Source organism: Leptosomus discolor, chromosome 1 (assembly GCF_034619465.1).
Source record: "Leptosomus discolor isolate bLepDis1 chromosome 1, bLepDis1.hap2, whole genome shotgun sequence".
NCBI lineage: Eukaryota > Metazoa > Chordata > Aves > Leptosomiformes > Leptosomidae > Leptosomus > Leptosomus discolor.
In genome coordinates, this window is record NC_141391.1 from 77,274,842 (window position 1) to 77,288,146 (window position 13,305).

The 13,305-nt window shown below is 46.1% G+C and overlaps 1 protein-coding gene across 2 annotated transcripts in view; it reads left to right on the top strand.

Moving 5' to 3' along the window:
• The first annotated feature begins 1,309 nt into the window (after positions 1-1,309).
• Positions 1,310-13,305, top strand: part of CD99 (CD99 molecule (Xg blood group)) — a 30,225-nt gene continuing 18,229 nt past the window's right edge. For both annotated transcript variants that reach the window (XM_086472217.1, XM_086472901.1), the window contains exon 1: positions 1,310-1,398. In XM_086472217.1, the coding sequence (XP_086328343.1) occupies positions 1,338-1,398 (61 nt within the window). In that variant the 5' untranslated portion in view covers positions 1,310-1,337. The remainder of the gene's footprint in view (positions 1,399-13,305) is intronic.

Consider the following 13,305-nt stretch of genomic DNA (forward strand, 5'->3'; position numbering starts at 1 on the left):
AAGAGGCGTAGACCTCTCTGAAGAAGGTGTAGACCTACAACCAGTGAGTCCAAGTCAGCCGCACGCCACCAGTTACCTTCTAAGTCACACACTGTGTGTCACCGAACTATTTATTATCCAGCCAATAATCAGCACCAACTCGGCAAGTGGAAAATCAGGATCTGAGAGGGGTGTTTTTGTCGTACGTGCCCCAAAGCAGAGCTCGGCACAACTGGATTGACATGGTTCCCACCCCGACCCGCAGCAGCAGCGCTTCAGGCTGCTACAACTACACCCGGGGGACTGACCAGCCCTCAACCGACAGCGTCTCATGTAAGACACAAAACTGCCATTAGAAAAGGACTTCTATGAAAACAGGATCTTTAACATTCACTTTCCCACACCAGCAAAATAAGAAAACTCAGTGCCATACTGCGCGTGGGCTTGCATTTGTACCCGTGAGCTGTGGGCCCAGCGTGGCATCGCTTAGGGGTGCTCAAAGCTGTTTTACCAATTTTCTGTCCAACCAGAGAAAAAGCAAGCTCATTATGGGCAAGACTATTAGGTGTCCCGGTGTGCTTAGTGTTGGGTAACTTTTCCTGAGGAAAAGCAGGAACGGAGAACGCCTGAGTGAAGAGAGAGCAGCAGTGCAAGAGCATGCGCCTCTACTATTAAAACCTGTGGCCGCCGTTTAAGCCCTGGAGCTCATTTCGTCCAGAAAACGGGGTCTGCTTTCGGGGCCCCTTGGTCCGGTGCCTCCCTCGGTCCGCAGGCAGGCTGCAGGGCAGCGGTCAGCGCTGAGCAGCGCCAGCCCGCAGCCCCCCGGAGCGTTGCTCCTTCTCCAGCCCGCTGGAGCCAGGAGGACTCGGCCCAGCCCGTACGGGAAACCTGTCTGCCGTCCTCAGCCCGATGCCTCCAGCCCGCCGGGGAACGGGGCTCCGCCACCGCCCCCCTCCCCGGGGCGGCAGCGCGGCAGTGGCGCGTAATGGCCGCCACCCTCAGGTAACGGCCGCGCCCTGACGGGAGCGGTGGGGCCCTTCGCCGCCCCGCCAGGCCGAGGAGAGACGCGCCGCCGGGTGGGGCCCGCGCCGCCGGGTGGGGCCCCCCCCGCCCCGCGAACAGCAGCCCCGCCGGGCCGGGCCGGGCCGGGCCGGTCCGCCCTCACCCTCCTCCTCTTCCTCCCCCCGCGGCGGGGGGACGGCGCCTGGTCTGACAGCGGGGCGGCTTGGGCGTGTTCCCCGCGGCGCACCCGGCCCCGGGGGGAGGTGCGGTGCCGTCCTCCGGCCAGGCGGGAGCAGCTGCGGCGGGCACCGGGAGCGGCTGTCAGGGAGCGGGCGGTGTGTGTGGGGCGGGCAGCCATGCGGCGCTGGAGGCTCCTTCCCTTGGTGGTGCTCCTCGCTGTCTTGGTCCCCGTCAGAGGTGAGGAGGGGCGGGCGGCGGGGAGCGGGCCGGCCGCGGACCAGGACCGCTCCCCTGCCCTTCTTCCCCGGGGCGGGGGGCACGGGGGCCGGAGGGGGTCGGTGGGGCGGCCCCGGGGACGAGGGGAGCCCAGGAGGGAGCCGGGCGGGTCCCCAGGCGTGTCCCCAGGCGCCGGCTGCCCGGGTCCGTCTGGGGCAGGGAAACGGCGCTTTTTCCCCCCAGCCCTTTTTTGGGTTGTTTTTGTGTGTGGGTTTGTTGTTTTTTTTTTTTTTTTTTTTTCCCTTTTAACTAACTGGAAAAGTATTCCTGAGCTTTCAGCCCGCCTCCCGCCCTGGAGAGTCCCTCTTGTTTTTAATCTTTTCGCTGAATGCGCGGTACTCGCCCCAGGAGGGCCCTTGGGTGCGAGGGGTCCTTGAAGGAGGCGGGGAGGGGGTTTCAGGGCGGCGGGGAGCGCTGCTGGAGCTCGGCTTCCATTTTAGGAAAGAAAGCGGAGTTACGGCGGTCCCAGGGCGTTCGGAAAGGCTGCCCGTCAGACGGCAGCCTTTTTAAAATAAAACTTAACTATAGCAAAACTGCAGGGTGAAACACACCAGCGTATTTTCTGATAAGCTTCTCACGGCTTCAGTGTGTGTCAGCGACGATTTTCTTGAACCCTGATCAAAACGGTGTGTACGTAATAGCACGCTGGTATTTGGTGTAAGGATGGGCGGGGGAGAAAAGCAGCGAAGTTCCCAATACCAAGTTTTTTTTCAGGAGGACTCCTAAACTGCGATATGCAGTGCAAACTGTCATTTCCCATTTATATGATTTATTTCTAAGAAGCTTTTTTTTTTTTTTTTGACTATGTTGATAAGCACACTCGGTGCTATATCTAGGTATCTTCTTCCAGTTGTTTTGTAAAAGTAATACTTGAAACTTAAATATCTATCTCTTCTATAAGAGAGAAAGAAAAATCGGTGTTCCTAACTTTGACTGGACACTCTGACGCTCTAGATACTGCATGCAGGATGCCAGAAAGCAATTTGGTGCCAAGCCTGTTTGAATTCCGTTCTTCTGGTGTGGCCTTACTGTAATATTAACTGCTAGATTAGCAAAACCAAGCTCTTGGAAAAATAGTACAATTTTACAGTAACCACCTTTAAAACTGACAGATGATTTAGGCTGGTAACATTTAGATATCATCTTACTACTTATGTGAAAAACTTGCTCCTGTACCTCTGCAAGCAGTATGGTTTGATGCTGGTAAGATGTGGAAGTATTTGGAATCACTCAAAAACAGTCTTTCTAAACTTTCTGCCAAGAAGTTTGGATGTGAAGAGAGTCTGTCCGGTTTCTGCTTCACTAGAGGGAAAGTGCACAAAAACTTCCTCAGGGCTTTTGTTTTGAATTCTGAGGAACATAATGCTACATTTTTAACCAATTGCTCTTAAAAAGCTGGTTGATTTATCTGGGTACTGGTTAGTGCCTATAATACCAACTGGGTAGATAGGTCAGCCTGGGGAGGGTGAGGCTCTCCAGGGGAATTTCAGATATGTGGTGGTGCAATCTTAATTTAAAATAGAGGCAAATCTTGAATTACATACTTTTGAAAACTTTAATTTCACTGTTGGTAGGCTGGCTGTAGCCTGAATTTGCAGAACTGCTATAGAAAGTTGAGGATCTTACCATATAAGCAGCTCAGCTGCTGTGTAGTGCTTTGAAGGTGACTGGTTTCACTGGGACTGCTTGCTTTCACAATTCAAGCAGATGAGTCTGTGCATCCGGACTGAGAAGTTCTTATGGGATCATCCATTTTAGGCACGTGAAAGCTGTTAGCGTTGAAACAATATGAAACATCATGAGGATTTGAATGTGTTATTAAGCAAAGGTGAACTTTGTTATTTGAGCTTGCTTAGAAAAGGAGCTTGCAGTTCTAACCTCAAAACTGGTATTCAAGTGTCGTCTCATTTGCCAAGTATGAGCTCTGCAACTCAGGCAGAGCTGGAATTTAGATATAATTAAGGCTGGATCCAGAAGGTCAAATGTGAGTTTTTATATCATCAGTTTCTGCGGGCAGTCTGACAGCTTGCCCCTGCTGAGGAGTGGGATCTTTCTGTTTCTCTTCTCCTGTGTTTGGTCTGGTGCCCATCAGGCCCGTACTGGGATGATTCAGCTTGATAAATCAGCAGATGACTAATCTGGCGCATTGAGTTTGCTCTGCAGAGTGTTTGATGGGTGTCAGAGCCAGCGCAAGGGAGTGGCAGGGCCGAGCATCGAGAGTGGAAATGAGATGGGGGCAGGGGAGGAGAGGGCAGGAGGCTTCCTGCTTTGGCCGACTGGGAGACCGGCTCAGCTGCCTTACATCTCCAGGGTAGCCCAGCCTCTTAATTTTAGGCGTCTGGTTTTCAAAATACAACAACCAAAAAAGTGTTAGGCAGTAGATCTTCGGTAAAATTTATATGAAGAGCACAGCAGAGCAGATAGAATTCAACAAAAAACATCCATATATGATGAGCAATGGAAAACTGCTGCAGACAGACACAAGGCTGAGAAGTCTCCCTTATCTACTGTAGAAAGATCAAGGCGTGAAAAGTGTGTGCTTACTGAGGATCTCGAGTTTGGACTCAGGAATATAAGCTTTTAGTAGCCTTTGCAAGAATTGAGTAGAGTTTATTGTTTGAAATACAGCTGCCGGAAGAAACAGTTGTGGTAGAGAATACTGGGAGGTGAGCAAAATACACCCTGGAAGCTGAGGTATCTGTGTTGTAAGATCAATAGCCTAAGGTGAATTACGAGTGGAGATCCCTTCTTCGTAAGACTGCTGTAATTATAGGGTTGTGAGGAAAGGGAAGGAAACACTTGGGCCACTGACTTCTTGTTGAGGCAAGTCAGTGTTCAGAAGAATGACTAGTTGGATGAAAGATGGTGAAATGAGCCTGTCTGTAATCTAGTAGATGGAGCTTTTAGCTGGGGAAGGGAGGTGGCACAGGGACTCCTGGGGACTCCTGTGCTTTGTGGGCTCTGGAGTTTTTTGCCTTTTAAATGTGATTTAAAAAGCCCCAAACCCTTAAACAACCACACAACTTTCTTTCAGTTGAAGAATTTTAGCAGCAGTGCTGGTGTGCGTACATGGTAGTGTGAACTTGAAAAGCACAGCACGTTTCTCAATCTTTCTATTTCCTTTAATTTGAAATGGCTAAAAGGGTGGGGTTTTTTAGTGTTGTTATTTATATAAAATGGCCACAGCACTACTACATCAAAATGGCATTGCTGCAAAAATCCTTAAGCTTTCCTTAGTTACAGTGATTTAAGTTGGCAAGAGTTAAGCGTGACTCAGCCTACTGCTGTCCAGCCAAGACCAATTTCAGCGTCTTCCTGATATTACCCTGGCGCATATGATGGGGTCACTGTGCTTGAGAAAGGGCTGTGCTTTAACTCTTGCTGTCTTGAACCTCTCATGCAATCAACTCGCATTTTATCAGGTGACAGCTGTGTTAGTAAAATGCAGTAATAATAGTAATCTTCATCAGGTAAGATCATCTTGCTGGGGGCAAGCCTCTTTCTTTTAGCCAAACTGCTTTTCCATGCTCTGGCATGGGAACCTACTCTTTGGAGGCTAGTAAAAATGTTTTGAGAGAATGTTATGAGCAAAACAGTCTGAACCCGGGGAACTTTTACTTAAATTAGCTTACTGTCAGTTAACACAAGCTTCTAATAATGGATTTTGGAACTGAGTGAAAGAAAATGGTCAATCAAACCCCTAAGGTCCTCCTCTTTCACTCAAGCCAAACACCCCTACCTGCCCCTTCTCAGCTTCCCTGGTTTTCACTTCAAGTTATGCTCAGCCCTTCGGTGAGGTGATGGGCAGAGCGGGAAGGTTGTATGCCTAATGGTTTCTTTCTGCTGCTCCTCCTTGCTTCCTGCTGATTTTCCTCTGCTCCCCTCTGCCTCTCGGTGTCCCTGCCCCGGCAAGGGTCACTTATGGTCCCTCAGGGCTGTTGCTGCTCTGATGTGGGTGGCCCTGGTGTGAGTGGCCCACAGCCACAGTCCCTCAGGGACGCACCCTGTTGGCATGGAACCTCTCCTGCCCAGAGCACATCTCCAGCCACATGTCCCCCCCTCTAGACTCTCCCTCTGCGAGTCTCTTGGACCGTCTCTTCATGTGTCTCCTGTCCCTGCTGGCTGATGCACTTTCTTACATGTGTTCAAGCAGGAGCACTCTGCTTTTCTGACCAGCTGAAGGTTTGGTGTGCACCATCAGTGTCAGTGCCAACACGATGTGAAAGTGATACGGGGCAATTCATGGCCTCTTCCCAGACAGGAGACCTTGCAGCCCTCTGCTGCTGAGACCCTGCTCAGTTCGTGCCATGCACATTCTTGAGCCACGTGTACCTAGGACCTGTTTGGACATACATCTTGTCTGCAAAGACGTACGTCTTGTGTCTCCAAAACACGGCGTAGTTTATGAAGTAAAATAAGACTATTTATCGTATGTAACAGCACATATTTAATTTCATTATTGCTTTTCCAAAGGCCACCTAGTAGGTAGTTCCTGGTCCTCAAGTGGTAAGGGCTCCTTCCTTAGGGATTTCAGTTGCTCCAGGAGGATAGACACAAACTTCTATCTCAGTTCTGGTGTCCCCAGCGCTGGCTGGTACTTTGTCATCCATCTGAGCTTGGCATGTATGGTTTTATGTAGGGCTGCTATGGCAGGTTCTTACTTTTATGTTGACTAGGTCCCCCCCAGCCTCATAGAGGTGAGATTCCATTTCCCTGGAGTGCAGTTTCAAGTAAGCCGTTGTACTGTTGCACCTTTCCAGAGGCCTGGGGATTAGAGGGAATATGATACACCAGCTCTGTTCCGCAATCTTTCCCTCATTCTTGGACAGCTGTGGTTTTGCAATGACTACTGCTGTCTGAGTCTAGCCAAGGCTGCATTCCATCTTGCCATCAAATACGTTTGTTTGTTCCATCTAGGGTGCTGCTTATGTTTTGTTTCCAAGTAGAAGAGCTGCTAGCAACCCGTTTCTAGCTTTGCCACTGGGAAGACACAGCACCTAATGGTGTTGCTGGAGAGAAAGGGGCCAATCTACTTGCCAGGTTTCTTCAAACTTCCTTTTCTCCCCTCACACATACTGATCCATCATTCATATTTTCCATGTGTGTGGTATTATTCCACAGATCTCACCCTGCCTAGTTGCTTGCGCTGTGGCTTCCTGAGACAAGGCTAATCTGTGTTCTCTGCCCCAGTACAATAGCAGCAGTTTCATGGACCCACCTGGCTAAAAATAGCTTTCCTTTGTGCCCGCACCCTAAATCTGTGCTGGCAAGTTGAGCTAACTGATCAGCCTGGTTATGATGTTTCTCAAATTGCCTTTGAATTTCAGATATGTGCATTAACACCATGTGTTCAGGTAGATGTTTCTCTGAGTAGCTGTTGCATTACATTACATTCTTCTGCTGCTGAAAGTGGTTTTCTTCACTGCTGCCGATTATCACAATTCCAATCTTTGAGCCATTTTTGCACCACGTTAGTCATCACTCAGGAGTCTGTGTATATGCATACTGATGCTCCTGAGCGTGTTCCAAAGTGACTCCAAAGGCCGTTACTTCTGTGAACTGATGGCAGCCTCTTGTCACTTTGCAGGTGGCAGCCTCCCCTGTGGAGGCTTCCTGCCTGCTGTGATTTTACAGGATCCCTCAGTAAACAAACCCCGTTGGTTATGTTCAGCGTATAACTCATCGTGTACTGGGCATTTTGTAGACAGAAGAGTCCAGTCTTTCTCATTGTGTTGATTTGCTGGCCACAGACTAATTGGTTCAAGTTGGGAAAGATAAAGATTACCTGTTGCCCATTACTTGGTACTGCTTCGAGAATTTTTCCTCTAATCAATAAATCATCAATGCAGTGGAAAAATTCTCTAGACATACGATGCTGTAAAGTTTTGTGAATGATGCCATGGTGGGCGGTAGGGCTCTTGTTTCCACCCCTTGCAACAGCCAGTTCCAGATATACTGCACACCATTCCAGGTGAAGGCAATTGGGGTCTTGCTTCTTTAGCCAGACGGGTTGAAAAGAAAGCATTTGCAACATCAGTTGTAACATACCAGGTATATTTTTTGGCTTCTGGCTTATGCAAGAGCTGCAGCAAGCCTGGAACTACAGACGCTAATGCAGCAGCTACGTAATTCAAAGCTCTGACATCTATGGCTAGCTGCCATTCTCCAGTATGCTACTGGACAGGCTGAACAGGACTGTTGTAAGGTGCGTGTGTTTGAGAGCTCCACTCCCCTTGTTTTTCTGGGGAATCCGTTACTAATTACTTTTAAAATCTCACCAGCAGCTCTTTGATCAGTTCAGTACCTCTTCCAGCAAATTATTTGTGTTGCTAAGGGAAGAACAACTGCGTCTATCTGAGTGCATGCAGCAGTGCTGGGGTCAGGAAGAGTCCTGTAGCTGGTTCACTCCTGTGCAAAACACACTGCCTATACCAAAAGCCCAGTGCCTTCCTGTCTCATCTGTCCATCTGCAGTGGTCAAGAAAGTCAAGTCCTATCTACTCTAGGTGGTCCTGCAGGGGGGTTGGACTAGATGATCTTTCGAGGTCCCTTCCAACCCCTAACATTCTGTGATTCTGAGGGCAGGGGCAGTAGGGGCGGTGGCAACAGGTAGGGGCTACCAGTCATAGAATCATAAAATCATTAGGTTGGAATAGACCTCTTGAGATCATCAAGTCCAACTGTTGACCTAACACCACCATGCCCACTAAACCATGTCCTGAAGTGCCACATCTACATGTTTTTTTGAATACCTCCAGCGATGGTGACTCCACCACTTCTCCTCAGCTGGCAATGCTGCATCTCTGAAGGGCCTTCTACTCGACTTGGTCGTACCTGCTCTTTTTCTGTTCAGGAGCATCCATAAGTCCCAGCATCTATTACAGGGGCATGCAGAATTCCTATTCTTTCCAGGCATTTTTCCCCAAGTTTTACAATACCGATGGAATCTCGCTATTATCCCTGGCTTTACTGTTAATCCTACAGCGTGCTTCCTCCAGCATGGTACGTAATAGGTCATTCCTTGGTGAGCAGGGGTCCCACCATGTTATCAGCCCCTGCTACTTAGGTCCTGCAAATTATTCCCAATACAGAGAAACAGTGTTCCAGCTTGCGTGTCTAGCCCTTTGCATGTCTGTATCTTCCCAGCTGCTGCAGGAGGTCTCTGTGCCACCTTGCAGAAGCACATAGTGGCAGCAACAGCACTGAGTCAGCTTCTCTGCAGACTTGGGACCAATACTGCAAAAGCTAGTGTTTGGAAGGTTGCCTGGTATCATAAAAACTAGTTTTTGGTTGCTTTTTCATTTATTAAAAAAAAAAAAAGTCTTGCTTTCTCTATATGCTTGCAAATTCTAGTCTGGGAAAGATTTCCCTGCCTGCTGCAGGAAAGCACATTTTTCCCCTGTTGGAAATAAAGATTACTGCAGTGATGCTCATCACAAACTCCTTTTAAACTGCATTTGATGTGACTGGGGAGCCCAGAAGAACAGGATCCAGAAGATTTTCTACAAAGTGTTCCAAAAAGTCATAAGGCAAATTCCTGTGACAGTCCAAGAACTTAATTCTTCATGGCATAAGGCCTGTTTACGATAGTTTTTCTAAATACAGAACAGTTCCTTAAAAATACATAATTAGCACGTCAAATGCAGGAATTGTTCTAACATGTTTTGGGAAAAAGATAATTTTGAAAGAAAACATTTACATTTGAAGTCAGGTCTCATCACACAACATCATTGGATGTGTAACAAATGCAGTTGGTTTCCTTTGTACAGATTTCAGTCACCTGTGAAGAGTACAAGTACTATAAACATCTCTAACTGTACGTGTAAAAGGAAAACCTCTCGACTGAGGCAGCTGTTAATTAACTGCAGATGTTAATTCTGCTCTACTTTCCTCATAGCTTGGGTCCTCTAAAACTCCTGTTGGATCTCTGGTTTCTTCGAAGTTTTTCACAAGAAATGGTATTTATTTCTTGATATGTGTAAAGTATCCAAGAAGTTCATTTCACTTAGAGCCAAAGAGTTTTAATCTAGTTAAAATCAAACTTTCTTTTTAGGGTAGCAGTTGTTCTTTCATCAGGTAAATGTTACGGCTCTGTATACAAGTTAATCTTTCCGTGAAATAGAAGTTCTTTTTGATTAAACACCCGTCAATTTAATTGGTAAAAATCAGATTTTAATTATAAAACTGTCTTTGTATGCTTTTTTGCTTAACCACAGAAAATATTGGTTGCGTTTTTTCTGTTTGTGAAGGAGTCCAATATTCTGAAGGAAAGTGAAAAATTTGTTAAACTCTGATATTTTCAGGACAGCCAATTCTGCAAGTCTGGTTATACTTTGCAATATTGGTGGTATTACCATTTTTGTTACTGCCACAAAAATACTACACTATAAACCTTTTATATTTGGAAAAAATAGAGTATTTAGACTTATATTTTACCACTACTTGTATGTTTCCTGTGATTTGGAGGAATATACTGAACTCGCATGAAGAGAGAAGGGGCTAGCGGTGATAGTAGTAGTAGCGTGAAGTAGCGAATTAAAAATAAGTGAGCCAAATGTGTCAGGTGGGATACAGTTTTTTATTAGAGCTGATACTATTGTTGTACAAACGAGACAGCTCTGGAGTCATACAAGTCCTTGTTAGATTTAGAAACAAGAAGTTTCAGGATAAGGTGTGGGGGAAGGGTTTGAGGAAGCCTATGTGGAAAGCTTTTGGATAAGGCTATCTTTTTCTGTATTTATATCTTTATCTTTCAGTCTACTGTTTTTCCTCTCATCTCCAGCTATCCATGCCTGTCTATATTCTCCCCCTTTGATGCCAGAAATCCCTACCTGCCTTAGTGTTTCTCAGTACATCCTGCATGCCAGGCATCTTGTGACCAAATCCCAAATTCAGTAGTTACTTCACCAACTATTCCCTGCCTTCTCCCTCCCCAGGTGTGGCGAATGGTTATACAGACATCACTTCTTCAGATCAGAGCTGTCCCTGCTTGTCTTAGCCAGCAAGTCTGCAATCAGATTTACAGCATCCCTCCCGTCCCCTTCTTATAAAACCTTCCAGATTTCCTTTTTGCTCTTTTGGCCAGTTCTGCTAACTAAGCAGAGTTGTGGACCTTTTTTCCCCAAAACTTCAGGCGATAGCTGTGATTCTGAAGCTTGTGGCTGTAGCGAGCTGGCAACATCTCTGCATCCAAATCTCTCTGACTCTATCTCCTTACTCTTCCCTGCCTACTGCTTCTTCTACTCCTTTTACTTGGGCATTGCTGTTGCATCTTTGTCACTGTCTCCCCTGCCAATCCTATACCCAGGCACGGCTCCCTTCTGCTCGCAATTCTTGCCTGTCTTGAGGACAGATTTTCCATCCGTTCCTATTGCTTTCCTGTGGTGATCTACAAAATGAGTAAATTTGTAGTGCAGGCTAAAGTCCGGCATGTATGATGGCTGCCTGCAAGTGGTCACACTGGAATTTAAAATCCAGTTTGTGTTAGAAAGTGCTACAGAATCAGAGTGGAGATGGTGAAACTATTTAGGGTAGACGTAGAGATTTCTTGATAAAAGCTTTTATGTAAATATAGCAGAATAGAAGTGCTTTCAGAAGATGCACTTGAAGTAGGAATGCTTATGGTCTCACTGTGAACACGTTCCAGATGTTTTGCTGAGCACATGAACATGTTTGAACTACTAAGACACAGCCTTGGCACAAAAGGGAATATTTGTTTTGTTCCTCAAGTAACAATAATGAAGGATGGGAAGTTAAAAAAAGAACAAACAGCCTTTTTTTAAATGAGAAACAAAAAATAAAGCCCTGTACAACATTTCTGGCTTGCCACATATCTGTGGCTGCCACTTAGTTGGATTCTAACTAATCTATTTAGTTTTTTGTCTGTCTGGTTTGGGCAACTAAAACTAGTCACTTTGACCTGGGTGCATGCAGCATCTCTGTGTGTGACTGTCCTTCAGAAATATTTTTTTAGGTAGTAGTTTTGCATACGTGATACAAAGTCAGTTGAAGTACAAAAAATGAGTGTTCTCCTGCGGTGTTCCACATCGCCTAGAGAAGCAGGCTGCTATCACACCGCATGTCCTGTGGCTGAAGCTAGTCTGCACGTTTCCAAACCAGTGCTGGTGTGGTGCAGTGGAGCACAAGCTGTGAAATCCTGGCTCACTGAATTGTCAGTTACTGCAACTCTGTCTCAATTAATTGCTTAATAGTAAATACCTGTAGGAAGAGAAGTGTCACTGCTGCTACTGAAACATGTCAACGTTTGAAGTTTGAGTGGAACAATAGGTTTTGTTATAAAATGAGTTGACTACTACCAGATCTGATTCAATCTCAGAGCAATGTATTACAGTGTGAGTTTAATCATTGCAAACCACTCTGCTGGGCCTGGTTTCCCCTACCCCCGCCTCCCGCACAGGAAACCCTCATTGTAAAACCCAAAGTCTTCCTCTTCTTTCTTTTAGCAAAAGCTGTAGTAGCTGTTTTTAAGTATGCAGATTGAGAAGGCTGAAGGATCTTTTTAGCCATAGCTGAACAAGCCACAATGAAAAAGAGTCTAGAAGAGTCAATTTTACTCTTCAGTTAATGTTTCTGACTAGATTACAGATTTTATTTGGATTTTGCAATTAGTATACAAACTGTATTGAACTGGTTGGACTTCTGGTGAGGAAGGTAAAAGAAACAGGCTGTGAAATGAATTGTCAGCTTACAAGTATCAGCAGACGTAAAACAATCCTGCTTACTACGAGCCACCATTTAGTTGTTCTGCTGTGAAAATAGGAGTATTCTTGACCTAGTTCTGTGTGCATTGCAGGTGTACGTTTCAACTAAAATTAAAGCAGGAATTTCTAAATGGAAGGCCAAGTTCCATTTACTTGTTCATCATAAGTTATAATTGAAATTCTTTTTCCTTCCTCAGAGTGAGGGTTATTTACCACTCTAACGGCTGGGTTTCGGAGCTTTTACTTCACTGGCAGCCAGATCACAACTCTTGGTTTCTTAATACTGCCTTCTTCCTTGTGCTCAAATTTTACCATCTTTCACTGAGTGCAGACCTCCCTAATAACCTTTCTGCAGCTGTGCCTCACTGCTGCACTTCCCTTTTCCTCTGACCCCCGCTCTGGGACTGCTTTTTTCTTCCGTCCCTCCCTGCCCCAATCCGAGGGGGTGCCAAAGGTGCAGAGTGTGAACAAATAAGGATGCAGACAAAACAAAATGCTGGTGTTTCCTGACTATTTGGTGGGGAGGGAAGCCTCCAGTCTATCATCTTACACACTTTATCACTGTGTAAAGTGTTTTACTGAATTGGGATTAGCAGAAAAATTCTGCAACTCTTGGAGTCATGGCTCAAGAGATCACACAAATTGCCCTGAAAACGCTTCTCCCTTCCTTTGCACGAGGGTGGACAGGGTACTGAACTGCACAGGTACACATAGAGGTTTTCAGTGCAAAGAGAGGAGAATGTTATTATCTGAACAGAAGTATAGATAAACTTCTGGTGTTAAAATAGCATTAGGTTACATGATGTCAGGTGTAGTTACTTTCAGGAGAACCAATGATTTTAATTAAGTTACACAATACTGCAGAGTTTGCAACCTCTTTGGATAAAACAGTTTTCTTGAATTTAAGACTAATCGTTTGATTAACTGCCATTGCAGTCTTTCCAGTGTATTTAACTGTTAATTTTTGGTGCTGGCTACAATTTGGGTTGTTATCCCAGTGAATCTTAATGTTCATGGATCTGTTCATGAAGGTGCGATCACTGAGTGTTCAAAGAGCCTTGAATACATGCCCCTTCCCAGCCCCATCATCTCCTCTGGTGTCCATCTTAATGCCATCGGTGTATATATTGCTCCACAGTTTTCGTAGT